The following is a 26,517-nucleotide window of genomic DNA, read 5'->3' as shown; positions in this document are numbered from 1 at the left end:
GTGTGCATGGCAGGGTTGCAAGCAGAAAGCCACTGCTCTCCAAAAAGAACATTGCTGCTCATCTGCAGTTTGCTAAAGATTACGTGGACAATCCAGAAGGCTATTGGAAAAATGTTTTGTGGATGGATGAGACCAAAATAGAACTTTTTGGTTTAAATGTTTGTTATGTTTGGAGAAAGGAAAAGCACTGCATTCCAGCATAAGAACCTTATCCCATCTGTGAAACATGGTGGTGGTAGCATCATGGTTTGGGCCTGTTTTGCTGCATCTGGGCCAGGACAGCTTGCCATCATTGATGGAACAATGAATTCTGAATTATACCAGCGAATTCTAAAGGAAAATGTCAGGACATCTGTCCATGAACTGAATCTCAAGAGAAGGTGGGTCATGCAGCAAGACAACAACCCTAAGCACACAAGTCGTTCTACCAAAGAATGGTTAAAGAAGAATAAAGTTGTTTTGGAATGGCCAAGTCAAAGTCCTGACCTTAATCCAATCGAAATGTTGTGGAAGGACCTGAAGCGAGCAGTTCATGTGAGGAAACCCACCAACATCCCAGAGTTGAAGCTGTTCTGTACGGCAGAATGGGTTAAAATTCCTCCAAGCTGGTGTGCAGGACTGATCAACAGTTACCCGAAACGTTTAGTCACAGTTATTGCTGCACAAGGGGGTCACACCAGATACTGAAAGAAAAGGTTCACATACTTTTGCCACTCACAGATATGTAATATTGGGTCATTTTCCTCAATAAATAAATGACCAAGTATAATATTTTTTGTCTCATTTGTTTAACTGGGTTCTCTTTATCTACTTTTAGGACTTGTGTGAAAATCTGATGATGTTTTAGGTCATATTTATGCAGAAATATAGAAAATTTTAAAGGTTTCACAAACTTTCAAGCACCACTGTAGATGTCTTATTCCAACTCCCCCTCATTCCTGTACCATGAGTTGGCCTAGTAGTTAGTGAGCCCACTTCTTGACTGGGAGATCGCAAGTTCTCCTTGCATTTGGGTCATACCAAAGACCATAATCGTTTAAGTAGGGTGCGCACATCCAAAAACTCTTTGCAGGTGCCGGACAAAAGTGTCAGACAATAAAAGAAAGTAGGTCTGCACACTGCTAGATACGCTCCAAAAAATAAACTTTATTTAATTAAAACAAGCAACATTTCAATCACCCTGGATCTTCATCAGGCCTGATGCCTGATGAAGATCCAGGGTGATTGAAATGTTGCTTGTTTTAATTAAATAAAGTTTATTTTTTGGAGCGTATCTAGCAGTGTGCAGACCTACTTTCTTTTATATTCATACCAAAGACCATCATAAAAATGGTACCTCCTGCCATCTGGTGAGGCATACTGCAATACAGATGTGAGTAGGGAGTCAAACTCTCGCGGTTACCAGAGGAACGGGCCCCCCCACTGTAACCCTAGCTATGTAATAGGCAAGATGCCAAGGGCTACTGAAACGGAGATCAGCGCCACCCAATGCACCTTGTGGCATGGGAAGGACTTTGACTCACTCCTGCAGAAAGTTAAACCATTCCCGTCCAAACTCATTTGTTGTATCCACCAGTGATCTTTTATAATGATTGTATTGGGTTCTGTTTCCCAAAATATGATCAAATAATTCATTGAAACCACAATGAGTAAAACAAAACCTACAGCAGGTACACTAAACAGACAGAGGAGTGAAAGCAATTGAGTGAGCGAAAGCTAAAACTGGAAGCAAAGGCTAAACTAAAAGCAAATGTAAACATCGTAAATAAAAGAAAGCAAGATAGATACTGTGACTAAAGTCACAGTGATTTGCGCTAGCTCTTACAAACCGGGACGTCTGGTCACCATACCCTTTAGACCCGGAATAGTAAGAGATAGAGAATGACGCTTAGTGAGGAAAAAAAGCCTGCTTTCATGGATCAAGCCGGTTCAGTGATCCAGATCAGCACCAAAAGTCATAGCAACTTAATTCAGCCCAGAGGTATTCTGCATGTGAAATTTGGTGATGTTTGGTTGAAAACTGAGGGAGAAATAGCGTCCTAAAAAACATTAAAAGAATAATAATCATAAGAAGAATAAAGTAGAAAGATCCTGAGTGAGAGTAACAATTTGTGCTACCACTGCTAGCGCAAATTAAGTAGTGAGTGAAACAAACAAATGAGATAAAGGTAAACTAGCAAGAGAAGGCTAAAGCAAACGTAGCAAATGAAAACAAAATAGCGAACAAAGAACAAGCTAAGTGAAAGCAAACTAGCAAGCAAAAAACAAACATCATGAGTGATGTTTGTTTGAGAAAAACAAACTTAACAAGTAATGGGTAAACTAGCTAACTACAGGTAGTCGTCGACTTACGACCTATGCGACTTACGACCGTCTGGTTATGACTGGCAAGTGTTTCCCAGCTGAGCTAGCTGAGCATACGACAGTTTCCGCCCCAGCTCCCGGCAGCGCCTCTCGCCGCGTACAACAGTTTCCGCCCCAGCTCCAGGCACATGCGCAGTCTCTCTCGCGCTCCCTCGCGCACTCCGTCATACAGTTTCCACCCCAGCTCCAGGCACATGCGCCGTCTCTCTCGCGCTCCCTCGTGCACTCCGTCATACAGTTTCCACCCCAGCTCCAGGCACATGCGCAGTCTCTCTCGCGCTCCCTCGCGCACTTCATCATACAGTTTACGCCCCAGTTCCAGGCACATGCGCAGTCTCTCTCGCACTCCCTCGCGCACTCCGTCATACAGTTTCCGCCCCAGCTCCAGGCACATGCGCAGTCTCTCTCGCGCTCCCTCGCGCACTCCGTCATACAGTTTCCGTCCCAGCTCCTGGTTTATGAAACGAGCAAATGCTCCTGCCAGCCCGAGCGCTGCAACAGCTGATGATAACGTAGACGACCCACAGCCAAGCACCAGTGATGCCAGCGGTCACTAAATTTTGTATTTTGCTATGTTTTACATTTGTATTTTGCTATGTTTCAAACTAAAATGTTTTCTATTTTTCACACCTGTATTTCGTATTTTTTGTTTTGCACATATTAAACGAATTGTACTGTACGCAGTGTAGTATGCAGTGTTTGACTTAAACCAAATAATGAGCCAAGGTAATGAAATAAGAAAATGTTGATAAAATAAGACTTTAAGATGATTACAAGATCATTACACATCACAATATACTTACGTTCATTTAACACAGGCCGACTTACGACCAGATCGGTTTACGACCGGTCAGTCGTAACCAAACGCAGTCGTAAGTCGACGACTACCTGTAGTTTGAAAGCAGTCTAGTTCTGTAAAAATTTAATATTTTAAATATTTAAATCCTGCTCCGAGACTTTAAAAACAAATCAGGTATAAAGGCACTGCCCTAATTATTTACCTCTCGCTCTTTTTAAGTTTTGTAACAATATGAAAAGGTAAGCTACATGTGAATGAAAAATACATGCATCTTGACGCTAACAGGAAAAATGGCCTTATTCAAACCTAAATAGTTTTTGCTGTTATCAGTCACTCTGATGTGGGTGGCTCCGGCTGGGATCATGGTGACCTCATTGTACCCAAACGGCCCTGTTCAGAGATAAGAGGGGAAAAAAGTTATAACACTGCTGGGATATAATAAGCACCATACCGAGAACACATTTATCATTAAAACACACATCCTACTATTTGTGTGTGCGTGCCTGTGTGTGTTTTTATGACCCTGTCTTCCTGTAGCTGTGCTGTACGCTTGTTTCGTGGTTTCTGCATGTGGAATGGAGCGAGAGAATTACGGCTTTCTCCTTTCTACTGCCTTTTGACCTCACCATCAAAAGCACCACAGTTGCGGTTTCTGAGCTGTTAACCTACTCTCAGAAATCCACATGCAGGAAAAGGGGCGTCGAGGACAAAACTAGCATTATCTGTGCATCGCTATTCTGTAAGTGCTGCAATCCTCTTTTCACTTCTCCAACACGAAGATACTTTTTAAAGAAGAAACTATTTCAGTGGGCGGAAAGTGTCAAAGTCCAAATTGTCAGTGCCCTGTGTGGTGGTTTGTGTGTGATCAGTGTGCAAGTGTGTATTTTTGTGCATACAGTACATGTGTCCCATAAACACTCAGTCGCTGTCCTGCAGGAACAACTTAGGATAAGGATTCCTTGGAAAACTTCCCAGACTGTGAATATTTAAAATGGTTTCTATCATGCTCAGTCTAAAACAATGACAGGTTTCAGAGTTCGGTCCTTTAAAGCCACCATAAAGCAATAAATGTATCTTATCTACCACTAAATATTTTCCTAGTACCATAACCACTTCCTGTTCATGCACACTGAACCGAAGGTTTATGTGAACGTCAGAGGTATTCGAGTCGGTACTGACCGATATCCAGGCCGTTACTCCGGTACACACTGTGGTGATGAAGGCAGGTGGTATTCTGGCCTCCACACACCATGCAGACATCTTCCTGCTGCTGGGAGCCAAAGATCAGGTCACACCCTGGTTTCTACACACACATGCAAACAAAACACTATGATTAGAAACTCAACAGCCGCCCATCCCCACTTATCAGGACACACCGTTTTAGATCCAGAACGCAGCACACCCATCTAAAATCCCCACAGGATTATACTCAGAGCATTTTATATGGCACGAGTTTAACAGTTCTGTTGATCTTCCAGGTCTAAAAAAAGGACAAGGGATAAATTTATACATTTAAAATAAAATATTTAACAGTTATTCCATGAAAAACGAGTCGTACATGAGCGATAGCCGACGAGGTACCATACTTGCCAACTGTGGTTGGCTGAAGAGAGCAACTGGACTTGCTTGAAGATTCTTGAAAACGTTTCGCCTCTCATCATAAAGGCTTTCTTGGTTCTGTCTGACTAATAGGGAGTATCCAGTATTTATCCTCTCATGGATCATCATAGAATCCGAATCAGAATGCTGATGGCTGTATTGTAGGTGGCTGATAAAAGATGTCATAGACACCCACCTCTGTTCAATGATGGTCGTTCCAGATTGACAAAAATGAACGATCCTCTCTGGCTAAGATGTCTGCCAGTTTTCTGGAAGTTCTCTCATACTCCCGCACCAGTCGAAGGGATCTCATCCCAAAGTGCGTAGAAACATATCTGTGAACAATCTCAGTCATCCAGGTACATAGTAATCTGTGGTTGGTTGAAGAGAGCAACTGGACTTGCTTGAAGATTCTTGAAAACGTTTCGCCTCTCATCCTAATCAGAGATGACTGAGATTCTTCACAGATATGTTTCTACGCACTTTGGGATGAGTTCCCTTCGACTGGTGTGGGAGTATGAGAGGACTTCCAGAAAACTAGCAGACATCTTAGCCAGAGAGGATCGTTCATTTTTGTCAACCTGGAACGAACAAAGGGAACTCGCACACCTAGATGCCGATATAATAATGCACTTTTATTGCATATTAAAACAAACAAAAAGTGCTACCAAAGTGAAAAGTACAAACGTTTCGGTCACAATCAGACCATCCTCAGTGCAAAAGTGCATTATTATATCGGCATCTAGGTGTGCGAGTTCCCTTTGTTTGTTTCTAGTTATTCTATTGGAACTTACGCACCCACCAGGTATCAAATTTAAAAGGCGCGGTACCTTCATTGGAAAGCACATGTCAACCTGGAACGACCATCATTGAACAGAGGTGGGTGTCTATGACATCTTTGATCAGCCACCTACAATGCAGCCATCAGCATTCTGATTCGGATTCTATGATGATCCATGAGAAGATAAATACTGGATACTCCTTATTAGTCAGACAGAACCGAGGAAGCCTTTAGGACGAGAGGCGAAACTTTTTCAAGAATCTTCAAGCAAGTCCAGTTGCTCTCTCAACCAACCACAGATTACTATGTACCTGGATGACTGAGATTCTTCACAGATACATACTTGCCAACTTTTCAAAATTCTCATGGGGGAGAAAAGTGCGTGAACGACATTTTCAATTGGACAAGGGTATGGTGCGCGGTTGAAACGATAAAAACAGTCGACCCCAATTAATTGCAAACCATTTGAAATTTATACAATTAAAGAGTTTTTGAATTGTTGATATTGTTCTATAAATTACTATAGGTTATGGGATTCATGTATCAGGCATGAGAGAGCTCAGAGTGAAAAATCTGAAACAATACTCGTCTTGAATTTTAATATAACAACAATGAAAGGGAAGTCTTAAATCAGATTTTTAGCTGAAAAATCTCATGCCTGAATATTGTATACATACAGAGACCCACAGAAAATAACACAAGTGATGTTTTAGAACAGGGGTTTTCAAAGTGTGGGAGAGTGAGCCCCCCCTCGGAGAGCAAATAAACAACAGCGCCCCCCCTTACAATTTTTGTTGTTGCTATACTTAATGTTCCATTCGTATTTTTTAAAAATGGTTGTTGTACACATTATTTTTTTCTTTTTCACATTTTAAACATCTGTGCTTTTTAAAACATCTTGTTTTACACATTTTAAACATCTCCTAGCATCGTTAGCTAGCACCTCTTGGCAGACAACACACTGTGGCAGTGGAGCATCTTCAGATCCAGTCCATGAAAATCCAAACTTTAAATAATCGTAGTCATACTTCCTTCTTTTTCCAGTCCCCCAGGATTCCGCGGGCCTTTTTTGTGATTGTTGTGGGCTAAAATGTCTGATGTTGCGGGGGGTTTCCAAAAAAAATTGCGATGAAAGTTGCGGTGTTTTTTAGCTTTTTGTTGCGATTACATTGCGGGAGGAAGTGAAAGTTGTGAGAAATTGTTGCGATTTTCTCTTTTTGTGATTAAAATTGAGTGATATGTTAAATATTAAGTTATTACTGAAAAACTATTGATTAAAAAAACAAAGACACTGAGAAATGGTCCTATAAACAACTTTACCAATATAAAAGATTACCAGGACTACAAAAATGCAGAAAAATAGGCTTTATTTATCCAAATGCACCTGTTGGTTCTAAAGTTAAAGTGCAGAGAACCTCACAGAACAACATGAAGTTACGTTAAAATAGAATATAAATGCCTCAGCTTTCATATAAGAAAAAAACTATTAATACTAGTACTGTGTGCAGGCAGTCTCTCCTGAAGACTAAATTAAACAATAATTATAAACTAATAAAATAAATGGCTCAGGCTTCATAGAAGAAAAAAGCAATTTGATTGAACAGAATCTCACAGTATGATGCTGAAGCTGCCTAAACAATGGAAAATAAAATACCATTTTGGCAAAAATGTTGGCATCCATTAATTTCTTGTATTAAGTAAAAAAAAATAAAGTGCACACAGTCCTTCACTGTAAACATAACACACTTTCAGTGTTGCCAGATACTGCTGACATTTTCCAGTCCAAAACCCGCCAAAATGCACTTGAAACTTCCCAATCTGGCAACACTGCGCGCATGCTGCTTCTCTTGAACACACGGAAGTAAGGCGGAAGGTAGTTTGTCGACGTCACCTCAAGACGACGCCAATGATTGGTCAAATTTGCGGGAACGTTGCGGTGATTGGATATAATTGCAACACCGCCCTGAATTCGCGGGGATTGGTTGAATTTGCGCTGAAGTTGCAAATCGCAACATCCTGGAGGCTCCGTTTTTTTGCTTGGCCCAGACTCTGTCTCCTCACTCACCGTAGCTTTAGGTACTAAAAATCGATCCATTTTGTCTCTCACGTTGCGCCCCCCCGAAGAACTCTGGCGCCCCCCGGGGGGGTGCGCCCCACACTTTGAAAAGCCCTGTTTTAGAAGAATGTTTATAATTTCTTAAAATAGTCACAGTGAATGAAAGTATTATTGGATTGCATCAAATGTGTTTTCCTTCTGTAAGCTCATGTAAAAATACAGAGAACTATAATATCATGTATAAATACAATTTTAATATGATTTAACCAAAATAGTAACAACTCAATTAAATAAATACTGCACTGTCTTAGTACGACTAAAATGCATCTCTCACTAAACACTTTCCAACAGAATTTTTAAAAAGCACTAGAAATCCGATCAAAATCCTATCGGAATGCATCAAAGGAATTTGCTCATTTGCAGACTTTGAAAAAGTTTTCAAACAAAATTTAAAAACGGCATTATAAATACTACCATACTATCAAAATATCCTCCACAAAGAAATTCACTCGAATGCAAAATTTTAGTACGACCAAAATACACTCACTAGTAATATTTCACTTAAAACCTCAAAACTCGATCAAAATCAATCACTTTCCAGATAATTCACTTGTAAACTTTCACTTAAAACTTTCAAACATAAATTCAAAATAGCACTAAGACACGACCGCACTATTCAAATACACTCAAACAAATTCTCTGTCCTGCAAAATTTCACTAAACACTTTAGAAGTTGTACAGTTTGTTTCTGAAATGGAACTGAAGACTAGTTTAATTTCACACTCAAATGTCCATTATATTCTGATTTAAGGTACCTTTACCTTAAAATGTGTAACTGGTTGGTCGAGCATTTGCTTATCCATGGAAATTCATTCTCCCATGCAACCTGGGATTTGCATTCATATTTTTGCCGTTTGGTATTGGGTTTAGTGGCTATGATGAATGACTGCTTGTAAAAAAATGTCGGACAGCCTGGGTGAATCCTACATTACGGAAGTGACTGTCATTCTGTTCGTTGATTGGTTAAAAATCAGTTGACGTCAGCAGTGTTTCTCATACGATTCTGATTGGACATAATCGGGAGTATTTTTAACTTGGCGGTAGGGATTTCCCAAAACCGGGAGATTATCCAGTTTTTAACAAATACGATCGGGAGGCGGGAGACGGAGACTAAAATCGGGAGCCTCTCGCCGAAATCGGGAGGGTTGGAAAGTATGAGGTACGTAGCGCTAAGCTGGCTTTAATCCATGTACGACAAGATTGAGTGGAATAACTGTTTTATTCTTTCCACATTCACTGGATTTTGAGAAACAGAGCATGTTTATTTTTTGCAAATTCAATAAATAAAAACTTGATTAATAAATAAACTTGATTTTATTTATTGATCAAGTAAACTTGATCAACAAATAAAAACTTGAAAACGTCTGACAAAATAATTTCTGCTTAACAAACTGGCGAAAATAACAGTAGCAATTTGTGAAAAATGCTATAATAATAATTATTATTATTGAAAAATAAAAAAAGATACATTCTTACCATCAAATACTTTTATTCCATGTTTTGTTGCTTTTTTTTGTATTTGTTGGGGTTTTTAGAATTTTTATTTCATCCTTGGTTGGTTCAGCAACATGCTCTGCCATTTTGTTTTTCTCTACTCATGGTATATGAGCTGATATCCTAGTAATAGAGTAGCCAATCAGAGTGCACGATTGCTTCTATCCAGTGAATGTGGAAAGAATAAAATAAAATATAAGTGAATTGAAATGAAGCACACGGCTGTGTCCACCAGAGGCAGTTTTCCAAATACAGGTTCTTTATTCTTTATATAATATCTATGTGTGTTCCTGTTTGGCATCTTGAATAGGTCTTTAGGGTGGTACAGCAGGTATCAGTGCCACCTCACAGTGTCAGGTTCACCAGTTTGATAAAAACAAATGCACTTTTTTTAAAGTAAGCATTAAAATTTGGGATCTGCTCTAGAAACCGCACTGCGACGTCAGACGAGTATAAAATACTCGACACCTGAATCCTGAACTAAATGAGAAAATGTCCAGCATATCAAGGACTTATGGCAAATTTAAAACAATACCAGCCATTGGTAAGACGTGAACAAAACCAACAGGATCAGGATGGATCTATTCAAGTCTGCTGCAGCAAACCATAAGCATCTGATCACGTCTAAAGTCCAAGGCTGCAGCTTTTTTCATGGTCATGCCATAACAAACGGTCTGCAGCATGACCTCGATCCCTATCTGACTCGATCTAGGCTGGGAAAAACACCGTCAGAAAGCTTCACACAGGAGCGCAGGATCAGCGAGGGCAAGTCAGGAGGAGGGGCTCAGGAAAATTAGAAGAGGGGGATTATCAAATCCATAGGGAGGTATTCAAACAGTCTCTCCCTAGCAACTCCAGTGGGCTATAATTAAACCTGGCTTTCTGTTTCACACTAACCTTGTCACACACTTGTGTATAAAGTGAGCGAGAACTTTGTGGTCAGAAAGCTGCTCTTTCAGTCCTTTTTCTTATCTCATTCTTACACCACACACACACACGGATTTAAAAAATAACCTCTCTCACTGTTATCTCAGCCCAGTGATTAGAAACATACTGTGTATACCTTAAGTATATTTCAAGGTGCACTCAGTTTTTTCACACTCTAATCTGGACTCAACCTATCTTTCACCATTAGACCACCTGCTTCTCCTTTAGTCCGTCCTCCAACTGCCTGTGACCCTCAAAACTCTCACACACTTCTCCTCTAACAGATCATAAATTCACCTTCACAAGGATATAAAACATGCCATCTCAAGGACTCTTTAGACTAAGTGTCTTTCTGAAAAAGCAGAAACTGATTGTAAGGTCTGCTATGACTTAGAGCTTTGGTCTCATTCACGCAAAAGGAATTTAAAACTTTAAACACTTGAATTGTGGCGTAAGTGAGAAAATATGTCAGAGACAGAGCATTAAGAGTGATGGGGTTCTGGTGAGAAGAAATGTCCTCCACACGGGACACTTTGAGGGGTTAGTAGAGGTGAAGTATAAATGGAAAAAAAACCTGGAAGCATACAGTTAGGTCCATAAATATTTGGACAGAGACAACATTTTTCTAATTTTGGTTCTGTACATTACCACAATGAATTTTGAACAAAACAATTCAGATGCAGTTGAAGTTCAGACTTTCAGCTTTAATTCAGTGGGTTGAACAAAATGATTGCATAAAAATGTGAGGAACTAAAGCATTTTTTAAACACAATCCCTTCATTTCAGGGGTTCAAAAGTAATTGGACAAATTAAATAATTGTAAATAAAATGTTCATTTCTAATACTTGGTTGAAAACCCTTTGTTGGCAATGACTGCCTGAAGTCTTGAACTCATGGACATCACCAGACGCTGTGTTTCCTCCTTTTTAATGCTCTGCCAGGCCTTTACTGCAGCGGTTTTCAGTTGCTGTTTGTTTGTGGGCCTTTCTGTCTGAAGTTTAGTCTTTAACAAGTGAAATGCATGCTCAATTGGGTTGAGATCAGGTGACTGACTTGGCCATTCAAGAATATTCCACTTCTTTGCTTTAATAAACTCCTGGGTTGCTTTGGCTTTATGTTTTGGGTCATTGTCCATCTGTATTATGAAACGCTGACCAATCAGTTTGGCTGGATTTGAGCACACAGTACGTCTCTGAATACCTCAGAATTCATCCGGCTGCTTCTGTCCTGTGTCACATCATCAATAAACACTAGTGACCCAGTGCCACTGGCAGCCATGCATGCCCAAGCTATCACACTGCCTCCGCCGTGTTTTACAGATGATGTGGTATGCTTTGGATCATGAGCTGTACCACGCCTTCGCCATACTTTTTTTCTTTCCATCATTCTGGTAGAGGTTGATCTTGGTTTCATCTGTCCAAAGAATGTTCTTCCAGAACTGTGCTGGCTTTTTTAGATGTTTTTTAGCAAAGTCCAATCTAGCCTTTTTATTCTTGAGGCTTATGAGTGGCTTGCACCGTGCAGTGAACCCTCTGTATTTACTTTCATGCGGTCTTCTCTTTATGGTAGATTTGGATATTGATATGCCTACCTCCTGGAGAGTGGTGTTCACTTGGTTGGCTGTTGTGAAGGGGTTTCTCTTCACCATGGAAATTATTCTGCGATCATCCACCACTGTTGTCGTCTGTGGGTGTCCAGGTCTTTTTGCATTGATGAGTTCACCAGTGCTTTCTTTCTTTCTCAGGATGTACCAAACTGTAGATCTTGCCACTCCTAATATTGTAGCAATTTCTCGGATGGGTTTTTTCTGTTTTCGCAGCTTAAGGATGGCTTGTTTCACCTGCATGGAGAGCTCCTTTGACCGCATGTTTTCTTCACAGCAAAATCTTCCAAATGCAAGCACCACACCTCAAATCAACTCCAGGCCTTTTATCTGCTTAATTGAGAATGACATAACGAAGGAATTGCCCACACCTGCCCATGAAATAGCCTTTGAGTCAATTGTCCAATTACTTTTGGTCCCTTTAAAAACAGGGTGGCACATGTTAAGGAGCTGAAACTCCTAAACCCTTCATCCAATTTTAACGTGGATACCCTCAAATGAAAGCTGAAAGTATGGACTTTATGTCCATGTCCATTATATAACTATAACCTGAATATGTGTCAGTAAACAGGTAAAAAAAAACAAAATTTGTGTCAGTGTCCAAATATATATGGACCTAACTGTGTGTGAGTATATATATATGTGTGTGTGTGTGTGTGTGTGTGTGTGTGTGTGTGTGTGTGTGTGTATATACATTTTCCTTCTTCATGTGATTATTTTTCCTAATTAACATGAAAATGTAATTTTTAAAAAATCTGATATTTAATTACAAAACAGAGCATTAAGAGTGATCAGCTTCTCCAGAGGTTCTCTAAATTAGAAAGGAAAAATTACATGAAATTTTTGCCTAAAATGTTAAATACAACATTCATTTTTCATTAACATGCTCAGCTCAATTTCTCTAATTATTGTTAAATGGTAATACAAGTCTCATACTGAATACACTCGACCAATTTCGATTATCTCAGATTACAATGTTTGAGAAATTTGTCCCAGCTCATTTTATAGGAAAACACTGGGATTTTTTTTAACCCAGGCTCTATTTAGGTTCAAATATTTACTAGGGACAAAAGCGATTGAAATCAGTCCAGTATTGAGTTAAAACACGATAACCGGCAACCGCAAAACAGCTGTACAATGCAATTCTACAGGGCAATCATCCGTGTCAAAGTAAATGATTTTTGGCCACTGACAGGCTCATAATATTATTATAAGTGTCTGACAACATGGAACGGATCACTTTTGTAGACATCAGAAAACAGCCCTCACGTAATAATCAACTACTGGCACTGAATGGGGCGCTGCGTCAGAGACCAGTAGAAGTGAAAAGTAAAACAATGAGTGTAGAAACAGTCATTTTCTACACTTTCTTTATAGTTACTGAGGTAATGCCCAGGTCAGATGGCAGAAAGACGCATGCTGCAACCTGTGATTTGCGCATGCTGCGATGTTTTGCATCAGATCCTTCGTTGTGGTCAGACGTGTTGCAAGACGCAGTGTTTTTAAGCTGAATCAACCAGTCGGAAGCAGACGCAGCTAGACGCAGGCTGACGCAGCGCACAGAAAACCTTTAAAAAATATAAGGCCATAAGACTGCTCGCAGGTCGTTATAAACTATTTGCGGGTGCAGTCTGCGTCTACCTGTGATGCATCGCAGCCATCGCTAAAGACTTGTCATCCCCTGCATCAGCCTGCGTCTAGCTGCCACTGCCTGCTTCAACCTGCGATTGGTTGCTCAAGCGTTGCATGACCGCCTGCCTCTACATGCGTCAACCTGTTATTTGCACCGATTGGAAGTGAATCGGAGCTAAAATGCGAACAGATTGTGATCCACTTGCATCACCCTGCCTCTACTAAAGACCCTCTGCAACACTCTGCCGTTATCTGCGTCATTGTGCGTTAGCGCAAGACCAGTCTTGCATCTACCTACGACTTTGCAAGTAGTTGAAAACTAGTTGTAGCCTGCCGTCTGACCTGGGCATAAACAGACACAGGTGTATCTCTGTAGGGATCCGTTCCATGTTGTCAGACGTTTATAATAACATTATGAACCTGTCAGTGGCCAAAACAAGCAGTTTACTTTGATGCAGATGTTTGCCCTGTAGGATTACGTTGTATAGCCATTTTGCGGTTGCCAGTTATAGTGTTCTAACTCAATACTGATTTCAATAATTTTTGTCCCTAGTAAATATTTGGACTTAAAGAGATGAGAAAATAGGGCCTAGGTTAAAAAATTCTGGAATTTTCCTTTAACAAGTTTGTGGCAGCAGGGGCGTGGTCAAGCATTGGTTTGTGAATGGAGGGCGGGGCCGGGGAATGGTGAGTGGTAAAGTAAGCACACCTGTTATCAAGTGATGTGTGTGTGTGTCTTCAACAGTGATGACAGACCAGTGAAAAGGAGGGAGAGAGACAGAGGAGATGGTCTCTCCCAACCAGAGCTGGTGTGCGTATATGTGTGTAAAGACAGAACATTAAGCTGGAAAGCAAATCTAAGAATAAAAAGGACTGTGTTAAACATGATTTCCCGCCTGCCTGTGCTTCAGTGTTCCACGCACCCCAGGGAAATACTACAAAGTTTTATTTTATTATTATTTTTTTTTTAAAAGTCCCGTTTGTAAATATATAACAACAAGAAGACAGAGTCATCTATATCTCCCGCCCTGTATACCAACTATATACCAAGTTTCAAGATATTATTTGTCGCATTTTTCAAGTTCTGCTGCAGGAAACCAACCCTACCTTTTTACACTGACCTCAGCAGCCCATGGCATAAGCCCACCGGACCTTTGGTTCAGGTGAGCTAAAAATTACAATTTCTCACATTTCTTAGTATCAAAAGGCACATATACATTACGTAATCAACACACATACTAAGTTTCAAGACCAGACCACTCATAGTTTTCAAGTTCTGCTCCGGAAACAAAACCTAACCCTAAGACTAACCTGAGAGACTAAGTCTGAAATTGTTTCCATGGAAACATGAAATATTCAAATTTCTCAAATGTCTTAGTATGAAAAGGCACATCTATATCACCTTGTTAACATGTATACCAAGTTTTAAATCTGTATCATGAATAGTTTTGGATATATGCTCCGGAAACGAACATTGCTCTTAGAAACTAAGTCAAAATCTATTTTTTATGTAAAAATTTGAAAAATCTTTTTTTTTTTTTTCCAAAAATTGAAAATGGCAAAAGGCACCAGTTCACATGTTGTTTGATATGTATGCAAAGTTTCATGAAGATATCTTCAGTAGTTTTAAAGATATGGCCCAGAAATGAAAATGTAACCAGATGGACGGAACCGGTTTCTATACCCCCCCACCAAACTTTGTTTGGGTGGGGGATAAAAAAAGGATTTTAGTCACTATCACATTCCTGTAATCTCTTACTTACTTCCACCTGCACACCCATCTGTCATTAGGTGGATCCCCAAGCATAGGACTGGCTTTTGTGCATCTGCTTCCATGAATGCGTGTTAGCCTGGAAAAACCCTTCCGATCACAACATTTTAAATTTTCTACTTAATATAATTCTGAAAACTCCAGGTTTTCCTGAACTGAAATACTGTGTATGCATTTCTCTTTTGCGTGTAACTCAACCACAATAAAGTTATAGGGGCGGCACAGTAGTGCAGTGGTGAGCACTGTTGCCTGACAGCAACAAGGTTCTGGGTTTGAGCCCAGCGGCTGACGGAGGCCTTTCTGTGAGGAGTTTGCATGTTCTCCCCGTGTCTGCATGGGTTTGCTCTGGCTGAAATGCCCTTGAGCAAGGCACCTAACTCCCAACTGCTCCCCAGGCGCCGTAGCATAGCTGCCCACTGCTCTGGGTACATGTGTGTGTGCGCGCATGTGTGTGGGTTCACTGCTTCAGAAGGGTTAAATGCAGAGGATGAATTTCACAGTGCTTCAGTGTACATGTGATAAATAAAGTTGTTGTTGTTCTTCTTCTTAAAATGGTTACCTAAAAAGTGGAAATGGAGATTTATTTTTCTTTAAAGATATCATCATAAACATATCGACTGCAACACAGGAGCATCACGGACATTTTGATAGCCTGTGCGTGATTTTAAACTGAATTGTTTAAACTTATGCCCTCATGTCTACAGCACACAGCTATATGTTGAGGTGTCAAAGTATGTTACAGGCAGGAAAGCCCGATTTTGGTCAAACTTTATTTGGTAATGTTTTAAACCTTTAGACATACAGCTATACTTTTTTTTTAAAAAGTGAAACGTAAACTTGGTGTCTGCTTGAGGAGCCGCACTGTGACTTGCAGCTTTGGCTTCGTGCACACGACCTTTAAATTTATTTTTTAACACCTGAAGTATGCTTTAAAGGAACAGTCCACCGTACTTCCATAATGAAATATGCTCTTATCTGAATTGAGACGAGCTGCTCCGTACCTCTCCGAGCTTTGCGCGACCTCCCAGTCAGTCAGACGCAGTCAGACGCGCTGTCACTCCTGTTAGCAATGTAGCTAGGCTCAGCATGGCCAATGGTATTTTTTTGGGCTGTAGTTAGATGCGACCACACTCTTCCGCGTTTTTCCTGTTTACATAGGTTTATATGACCAGTGATATGAAACAAGTTCAGTTACACAAATTGAAACGTAGCGATTTTCTATGCTATGGAAAGTCCGCACTATAATGACAGGCGTACTAACACCTTCTGCACGCTTCGGCAGCGCATTGATACGGAGCTCAGATATCAATGCGCTGCCGAAGCGCGCAGAAGGTGTTAGTACGCCTGTCATTATAGTGCGGACTTTCCATAGCATAGAAAATCGCTACGTTTCAATTTGTGTAACTGAACTTGTTTCATATCACTGATCATATAAACCTATGTAAACAGGAAAAACGCGGAAGAGTTTGGTCGCATCTAACTACAGCCCCAAAAAATACCATTGGCCATGCTGAGCCTAGCTACATTGCTAACAGGAGTGACAGCGCGTCTGACTGCGTCTGACTGACTGGGAGGTCGCGCAAAGCTCGGAGAGGTACGGAGCAGCTCGTCTCAATTCAGATAAGAGCATATTTCATTATGGAAGTACGGTGGACTGTTCCTTTAAAATGGTTCTCCACATGGACCAGTTCTGAGCTAGTGGAGGAAGACCGAACCATTTAAAATGTTTTACTAAAAGTGTAACACCACTGAAACCGAATTAAAATAATTTTTTCCTTCATGTGTTCAGCTTAATTTATCTCATGAGTATGAAAATGTTATGTTTCAGAGATTAAGTGGGTGAAACATGAAAAGCTGAGACTTTCCACATGGTACAGCTGCTAAACCTCAAGTTAATCTCTGGTCTGGGTCTGTCACTCATAAAACAGGCTGCAAATGATTCTGCATTACCAAAGAGAGAAAAGGAAAGGGGAAGAGAAGAAGGAAACAAGAAAGATGTACTGTATTAAGATGCAGGTTGTTCCTCACCAAACATTTCCCATTCACACATATAGCCCCAGGCTCGGCTGGGCAGGGTGTGCCATCCAGGACCCTCCCGAAGTTGTAGTAGAAATTGTGACCCAGGGCCAAACAGCTGAGCTCACAGGGGTCAGAACCTGGGACACAAGGACAAACCAAAGTACACTGAGGAGGTCAGCTTAAGTCCAGCTCGAAGGGAAAATGCACACAACACACACATTTTCACACATGTCTCACTGACCTCCATGAAAAGTAGTCCACTGGTAACTGCTCCCAGCAACCAGGGGCTTGTCATCAAAAGCTTTGCATTGCAGTTCTCGGAAGTCGAGAGATCCAGGAAGACACCCCTGATTGAGAAGAACCAGAGGTGTAAGAAAGCTAGGGGCAACACATATACACACACACATACAGCCTGCCTGTCTGTACTTGCTCAGGAACTACCTCAGCTCTGCTTTATCAACAGTCTCTGCATCCTTCATACCAAGTCACCCTGCACACAGATGTCATAATAAAGGACACACAGGCTCTGATTTGTAAGAACACAGAGGACAACTTTAAAGGGCTGATGACACGAACATGACTCTATGCAATTTATTAAATAAACTATACAACATGGCAAACATGTTAGATTTCTGTTATAATTACGTGAAAAGAAGCTGTTGTTACGCGAATATCCAAATTTTAATTGCACAGTGCAAGAAAACTGGGTCCGTGGCTCGCGGCCATGTTGTGACGTCAGCGGAAGAACACGCTGCGGTTCACTGGCTGTTCTACTCTGGTTCTACTCAATGGAAATGGCGCATGAAAACGCCGGTGAACTCTCTAGTGCTAGCTCTTCCTCTTCTGGGAGTCTAGAATTGTGTTGATCTCTTCCGAATAGAATCTATGATAGCCTACCCTCTTTACCCTTTGCCTCTCGTTGCTAGGCGGCAGTTACATGAAAGCCGCAAGCTTTCACAAGCAAATACATGACTGATATCACGCCGACTTTATGATTACATTTATGATTATCATGTAGAATCTAAAGCTCTACATACCTTTATCTTATGTCGTTTCACAACACATGTTCTGACAGGAGGACTGTCTTTGGATCCGGCATAGCTACTAGTAGACCCCCTCTGGAATACTGGCAGTGTTGCCAGATTGGGAGGTTTCCCGCCCAGTTGGGCGGTTTTAAGTGCATTTTGGTGGGTTTTGAACATATTTTGGGCTGGAAAACTTCAGCAGTATCTGGCAACAGATACTGCTGACGTTTTCCAGCCCAAAATATGTTCAAAACCCACCAAAATACACTTGAAACCGCCCAACTGGGCGGGAAACCTCCCAATCTGGCAACACTGTGTAGGCACTGCTGATGGTAGTAACACACGTTTGTGCTGAACTGAACACCCAAGAGATTCTTTTAAGCTGGGAAGGGTGTCAATACAATCCAAATCGAAGTGTTCAGAGCACAGGACGGATGTTGGTGAGGGCTCTCACTTGTCACGAGTGCGCCTGACTTGCTTCACCCACTTCGCATGCAGCTCGGGATCTCTGGGAAACTTGAATAAACTTACCCCATCCTTGTGGGTTTTGGAGCAAAAGCCGGCAACACAACGCGAAGGCATAATAACTATATATATATATATATATATATATATATATATATATATATATATATATAATGTATAATAAAAATACTAATAATTATAAACTGAACACCTGCCGCATCAACAACAAACTGGTAAGTTAGGAGGAAGGTTCTTTCGCTGACGTCATACAGCTCCTCCTCCTCTTTCGTCTCCTGGGTGCTGCAGCCCTGTCAAATTTGCCCAGATAGCCGCGTTTTTTATCATAACTTGTAAAATAGGCGCCTTCTTGAATTAATATATGGATCATCGGGAATTACTTTTTATGTTATAATACATCGCCAAAGATGTCAAAAACGTGTCATCAGCACTTTAAAACTTTATCATCTCAAAGCCTATTTCTATCAGAAGTGGACAGTAACGAAGTACATTTACTTGAGTACTGTACTTAAGTACACTTTTTGAGTATCTGTACTTTGCTTGAGTATTATTTTTTCTGGAAACTTATGACTTTAACTTCACTACATTCGAAAGACAAATATCATACTTTTTACTCCATTACATTTCTATCAAGGTACTCGTTACTCATTACTATAAAGCAGCTTTGAAAGTGGATGTTTTTTTCTTTTCTAAAACGTGATTGGTTTTTGCGCAGGTGACACTGAGACAGCCGATCAATAATCACTAGGGTCACGTCACATCCATAGACTGGATAAAATCAAGTTCAATGATTTCTCCGCAGCATTATTTGAACAAGATCAGTTGATGGCAGAATGGAAGGATGGGGTTCTTCTGGAGAACGCACACGCACCCATGGCCATACCTAGAACCCATGCTTCAGTTTTCTGAAAGTATTAAAGATTTGTTTAATTTTAAATGTTTGCTTTGTTTGCCTAAAACGAGCCACATCACGGCCTATAAAAACTCACCATCCAACCTGCAGAAGCATATTGAGGTATATAAACGTTTTATTCCAAGAGAAAGCTTGCAATGAAGTTGCCTGTGCTTAAAGAGCTAGCGATAACATTGCAATAGCTATGCAGTCTGGTTAGTCAAATGACTTTCTATGGATTTACCCACCAAGTTGCCATTGTATTGTCCACGGCCAACGTTAACACATAGCTAGTTACCTTGGACACTGTTAGCTAGCATGTAAAAACGGAGTTACGCTAACATAAATAACGTTAACTTATCTGAAGTCCTTTCAGAAATGTTTTAGTATAATCTTGCCAAATAAACAGAATGTAGAAATCTTTCTTTTCTAGTAACATTAGCTACCCAGTATGACTGAGTTTGAAAAGAATTTGCTAGCATGTCAGGTGGAGTTTCACTGACTAGCTAGCTTAACATTGAACCACCATGATGGCACAGCGTGCGTTCATTTTGTAAATCCAGTCGGTTGCTTCAGAGGCATTCGGGGTTTTGTAAGCGTTGTGGCAATAATACAACAATGCGTTGACAGAAAATGTCCTTTTAATACTTAAGTATTTTTAAAAGCAAGTACTTCAGTACTTTAACTTAAGTAAAAATTTGACTGGACAACTTTCACTTGTATCGGAGTAACATTTGACCAGTGGGATCTGTACTTTGACTTAAGTAATGAAGTTGGGTACTTTGTCCACCTCTGGTTTCTATACAGAATTGTTAATTTGGTTGATACCACAATTGATACAAAATAAGCTACACACATCGAAATCATCCACAACAGAGGCATAGCATAACGCATAGGTTCAGCCAAGTTACGATTCTGGAGCTGAATTATTATAGATTAATTATTTTCATCAATGATTATGATAATGTTGCAACTTGTGCTAAAATAGCTGTGAGAGAAAGCTAGATCAGCTGTGCTAAATTGCTACTTTCAAAAGCACCTTTAAAATGAAATCTGTGGCCTATTGATTAACTTTGCTTTACAAGGTTTTATCCATTTGTGTGGCGGTCTGGGAAAACCCATCAGATGGCTGAATTCTGGTGAACAGCCAAAAATGATTTTAAACAAACCAAACTTTTTGAGCAAGACCGAAGTCACATGCCTAGAACATACTTTGAGATCTCTATTGTAAGAAAATGTAAATATTAGTGCTGTCAAGCGATTAAAATATTTAACCGCGATTAATGTCGCGACTGTCATAGTTAACTTGCGATTAAACGCAATTTAATCGCACATTTTTGTCACATGAAAAACCATTGTAATTCTCTTATCAGCATAAAAAAGTGAATGGGCTTGCTTTGTACCAATGTTTTTTTTTTTTTTATTGCAGAGCATAACACGTCTTGTCACAGCCACTGCAAAGTCGGGCTGGAGCCGCCGATGGGAAAACGAAACCCAAGCCGAGCACCGTGGCTCTTCGTCCCGAGGCGCGGGGCTAGCGCGCCCTGCCCGCGCTGGTTCTTTGGGGGGAGGGCAGAGGACTCTGGCTGTGCGGGGCGTGGCATTACAGTCTAGCTGCTATCGTTTTTCTAAGCAAAGTCTCTGTTCCAAGTTCCTGGCAGTTTCAAAAGCTTATGAAAAACCTACATCATGTCACAGAGCGTTAATCTCGCGATAAAAAAATTATCGCCGTTAAAATTGAGTCAAGTTAACGCGATAATAACGCGACATTTTTGACAGCACTAATTTTTATTAATTTTCTAAACTTGATTAGGTTTTTTCGGAAAGATCATGTTAGGCAGATAAGGAGCTAGTTTATTAAACCTGGCTGCAAAATTGGCTCTGGGCCAGAAATAAAGGTGAGGATAATAAAGATAGTGTTTTCATGATTATGTCATATTTTATCAATATACAGCGGGACTTAAATCAATAAACAAGAACAACTGTGAGCTACTGCTCACTTACGTATCCCCCCGCTCCCGCTTATATCAGAATGCAAGCAATCGAAAGAATAAGACACTTATTATGAATGTTGACTTCAACAAATAATTAACCCTGAAACGAGTAAGTAAAGAGCAGTGTCTCTCCCCAGGGATTTCAAATAGCATCCTGCTAAACTGTCATTTTGAAAGAGCATTTTGTTTCTTGAAATGGCATCAAAATCCACCCTGTATGTTTCGTAAATACATTCAGTCGGTAAACAGGAAGTCGATGTGTGACAGACCTGAAAACTGTACAGCAGGGGTCTTCAATCCTATCCGCAAAGGGCCAGTGTGGCTGCAGGCTTTCATTCCAACCAAGCAGGAGCTACACCTGATTTCACTTGTTTAATCATTTCACCCTCATCTCCAATCAACAATCAAGTGAGCCTCCAATTTGGCTGTAATGAAAGCCTGCAGCTACACCGGCCCTTTGCGGATAGGATTGAAGACCCCTGCTGTACAGTATAGAACCCCAAGCTGAAGCTCGGTACCAAATATCAAGCAGTTGTGATTTGTAGTTGCTGAGAAAAGTGTTACAAAAATTTTGTAAATCCACGCTATATGTTTCGGAAATAGATTCAGTCGGTAAACAGGAAGTCGATGTGCAACAGATCTGAAAATGGTACAAACGGTATAGAACCCCAAGCTGAAGCTCGGTACCAAATATCAAGCAGTTGTGATTTGTATTTGCTGAGAAAAGTGTTACGAAAATTTTGTAAATCCACGCTATATGTTTCGTAAATACATTCAGTTGGTAAACAGGAAGTCGATGTGCGATAGACCTGAAAACGGTATACACGGTATAGAACCCCAAGCTGAAGTTTGGTACCAAGTGGCTGTGATTTGTGATTGCTGAGAAAAAGGGTGTTTCAGATGGACGGAAATATGGAGATACAGATGGATGGGCAGACAGAGGTAAAAAAAGAGTTTACCCCTCTCTCCTTTGGACTGGGGGTATAACAACAGCTGCCTTTTGACAATCAGTGCATTGATGTATTTCAGTGGAACCGGAATGGAATATTTAAATGCATTCTTCTCGCCTGTCACTTTACAGTAGGAAATGTGCTTTGCTGGTTAAGAGCTAACAGCCTGTGAGATAATTGCACAATGAGGTAATACACCAATTACTCAAGTTTCTTGAGCTGAACATTTTCTGAACCTTAGTGTTGCAGATCTTATACTGCCTGGGATCTCCCAAACATGGTCCTCCAACTGGATTCCTGAAGAAGACCAACATAAAATTCTGTTTTAATATGAAACACTCAATGCAACATGTCCTATTATGTTGCATTATTTATATCCAACTATTGCTTCTTTATAATTTGTAATTAAATTAAAACACTGCCACTTGGACAGATCTGTGATTATTTTATCTTTTTTTTTTTTTTTTTAAGACAAAACCTTGTGACACCAGCGCTGTACCTGTAGATGCAGGTCCGTCGGCGGATTGATGCTCCTCCTCCACAAGAGCGAGAGCACTCTGACCAAACCCCCCATGAAGCCCATTCGTTCTTGTAAAACAGCTGCCGAGGCACTCGAGATGAACGGCCAACGCGGCTGCCCTGAGTCTGTCAAACAGAAACACCAGTGTTGGGTATAAGAGTTGGGTGAATCAGTAAAGACCTGAACTGTGGCTCAAACATAATGCACAATCTGCATACACTGTCTGTGCTTTTTGGGTGGGAGAGGGGACATACTCTCTCTCCTGTCGATCACAGTGACTCTAGCCAATCAATGTATGTGGAAGAGGGCAGACTGCACTTTCCCATGAGAATGTTACACTGCCCTGTGATGCAGCATCAGCAACAGTTTGAAAAGATGTAGTTGGCTGGCTTCACGTGTCTCATAGGTTTCCTTCACCCTCTCTGGTTGATAGCTGTTATATGATATAAAAGAGCTGGCTGGTGAGTAGGAATTGGCCAAGACTAAATTAGTGGGGACTCCCCCCCCAAAAAAAAACAACAAAAAAAAACAACTCTGAGTATTAATACAAATCATGAAAACTATATTTACCAAGATAAAAAGTCCAAAGAACTATGAATAGGTCAGGATAAACAACTGCATTTTAATCTGTATTTAAAGACACTAGTAGAGTCTGGAACATTATTGCACATTTTATGGGTAATTTTTGAATGATTAATCATCAGGATTAACAGTACATCCACCTCAGCTGAGCAAAATGCTTGAAATGGGCTGTATGACATCAAGAGATTAGCAAGATACACAAAAGATAAACCATTTCAGTCTTTAAATGTCTTAAGCAGGACACTGTAGTCAATGTGGAACTTCACAGACCACAAGCGCAGCTTAAATTATCTGGGCAGCGTTGTAGTCGAGTCACTAAACCTCGAGTCCGAGTCCAGTCTCGAGTCTCCAGCATTTAAGTCCCAGTCATTAAAAAAAAATTTTGAGTCGAGTCCACTATTGATCCGAGTCAAGTCCAAGAACAACACTCCAACCGCACCATTTCACGGTGGCTGTCTTAGCACCATTAACATTAGTTTGTTCCTGAACATGACGTATGAACAGGTGAATGTGCTTCTCTTTATCAGGGAGTGCGAAGTATTCTGTCAGAGATGGTTGGGAGATGGATGTAAGTGCAGAAGGTGTGTTTATTAATACAAGTGAAGACAGTAAGCAATCCAGAATGGCAGGCAAAATCGTAAAACAGCGAACCAGGCGACAGGTCGAGCGAGACACAAACAGGCTATCGTAGACTCGGCAGAATCAAAGACAAGAAACAGGAAATCAGGGATCAGGAAAGCAAACAAGGAAATAAGGCTCGGTAACGTATCAGCAACGCAACTCAATACTTCGCAAAGTAAGTGTGTTTTCACAGTTTTTATACAGACGCACTGATTGCGCCTTAATCCTGTGCAGGTGCGAGTTATTTACGGCGTGCGCGAGAGAGTCCGCTTGGTACGTGCGCTGTCCGGAGTGCGCCTGAGAGTCTACCTGATACACGTACCGAGGTGCACAGGTGTGACACTCTTGCATGAAATTAGTACAAAAATTAATGTAGATATAAATATTGTATGCCAAATTATTATGGCATGTTACAAAAAATAAAGAAAAAAATCCGAGTCCTCATCTCCAGTTTACGAGTCCGAATGCAGTCAATGCATGAGTCCAAGTCCGAGTCATCAGTGCTCAAGTCCAAGTCGAGTCATGAGTCCTTAAAATTAGGGCACGAGTCGGACTCGAGTCTAAGTCCTGGACTTGAGTACTACAAGCCTGAAACTGGGGTTCTTTAAAATTATGTTGACGTTGGTGGAGACCCTAACTGTTGAGCTGTAAATTGGCGTACAAATCTAAGGGCAGTTCACGGCAAACTTCGGCTTGGTACACATTATGTAAGTTTAATAATAAGATACATACTACGCACAAATATCTCATCTCATTCATCTCATTATCTCTAGCCGCTTTATCCTGTTCTACAGGGTCGCAGGCAAGCTGGAGCCTATCCCAGCTGACTACGGGCGAAAGGCGGGGTACACCCTGGACAAGTCGCCAGGTCATCACAGGGCTGACACATAGACACAGACAACCATTCACACTCACATTCACACCTACGGTCAATTTAGAGTCACCAGTTAACCTAACCTGCATGTCTTTGGACTGTGGGGGAAACCGGAGCACCCGGAGGAAACCCACGCGGACACAGGGAGAACATGCAAACTCCGCACAGAAAGGCCCTCGCCGGCCACGGGGCTCGAACCCAGGACCTTCTTGCTGTGAGGCGACAGCACTAACCACTACACCACCGTGCCGCCCCTACGCACAAATATACTTACAACAAACCAGCAAGACAATTCAGTGACTTTTCTGATGTTCAAGGGGCTGGATATAAAGACAGAACAATAAGTAGCCTAAAACAGAACCTTGTGGGACACCATATTGCTCTTGGATCTGATGAATCTCAATTAACACGAACAAACTGGTAAAAGTCTTCAAGTAATATTTAGACCAAGCAAGACTTTTTCTTTCTAAACCAGTAGTGTTTTCAATTTTAATAGTCTTTAAGTGTACCAAAAGCATGAAGTTTTAGGCTAATATACCAGGTAAAATACAAATGAACTATACAAAACAACAAAGGTGTGGTGCATTAGCACCAAGGACATCTGATATCAGGCAGAATTAATCATTTCCTATTCACTGGCATGGCTTGACTGACTCTAACATTTATATATTTCCTTAGCATTAGACAGAGCCACATTGTCAGCAAGCTATTGTGGCATCCTTTATTATTAGTCATGTCGTATTGATATAGCATTTCTCTGGAGAGGGGAATTAATTGTCCTGCTGGATAACATTACAATGCCATTCTCAGATCCGTCTCTGGCTTTGATCCGAGACAAACAGGCAGTGAGGGAGCAAGACGAGACAGCAGCTTTCATCAGGTCCCTGGGGCCACCCTGATTCCATCACTAGAGCATATTTGTGTGTGTGTGTGTTAACATGAGAAGAGCCTGGTAATCAGAATTGCACACCTTGCTATGTCGGTCAATTAAAACAAGTTGATTCCTCACTGAAAATAAAACAGCTAGCTACATATATCTAATACGAAGAATGTTAAGGACTGTGTGGAATGTAACATAAATAAGCAGTACTGGCAATGGATATAAAACCTGGGCACCTTCATGAAAGGTGTGTTTCACTGGCTCAGACTTTCATGCATATGTTCACACATGCTCCTCCATTCTCCGTTAACACTTAACATGCACACAGTCATATATTTCATCCTTAACCTCATATCATATATCATTACCAAATGACATGCCAAAGCCGGGTGGCGTCGAACCTGAAATAAAAAAAATCCCTTAAAGCAGATTTCTCTGAACTATTAATCAATGAAAAATAATACATTGATAACAAGTAGTTTAAGCACATAGCCTTCTGTGGGCAAGCGGGAAATGATACGAAACTGCACTAACATGGTCAGCACAGAGATTTATAACTGCAGTCAGTGACTTCCTATTGTAGAGTGACCT

The 26,517-nt window shown here is 40.8% G+C and overlaps 1 protein-coding gene across 2 annotated transcripts in view; it reads right to left on the bottom strand.

Moving 5' to 3' along the window:
• Nucleotides 1–26,517, bottom strand: part of adamtsl5 (ADAMTS like 5) — a 45,159-nt gene that overhangs the window by 8,436 nt on the left and 10,206 nt on the right. For both annotated transcript variants that reach the window (XM_060911331.1, XM_060911332.1), the window contains exons 4-9: nt 22,949–23,094; nt 22,686–22,746; nt 17,347–17,452; nt 17,115–17,242; nt 4,343–4,466; nt 3,470–3,553 (exon numbers count right to left, since the gene is read on the bottom strand). In XM_060911331.1, the coding sequence (XP_060767314.1) occupies nt 3,470–3,553; nt 4,343–4,466; nt 17,115–17,242; nt 17,347–17,452; nt 22,686–22,746; nt 22,949–23,094 (649 nt within the window). The remainder of the gene's footprint in view (nt 1–3,469; nt 3,554–4,342; nt 4,467–17,114; nt 17,243–17,346; nt 17,453–22,685; nt 22,747–22,948; nt 23,095–26,517) is intronic.

The sequence above is a fragment of the Neoarius graeffei genome, chromosome 27, assembly GCF_027579695.1.
Source record: "Neoarius graeffei isolate fNeoGra1 chromosome 27, fNeoGra1.pri, whole genome shotgun sequence".
NCBI classification, from domain to species: domain Eukaryota; kingdom Metazoa; phylum Chordata; class Actinopteri; order Siluriformes; family Ariidae; genus Neoarius; species Neoarius graeffei.
This window is presented reverse-complemented; position numbering and strand designations above follow the sequence as displayed.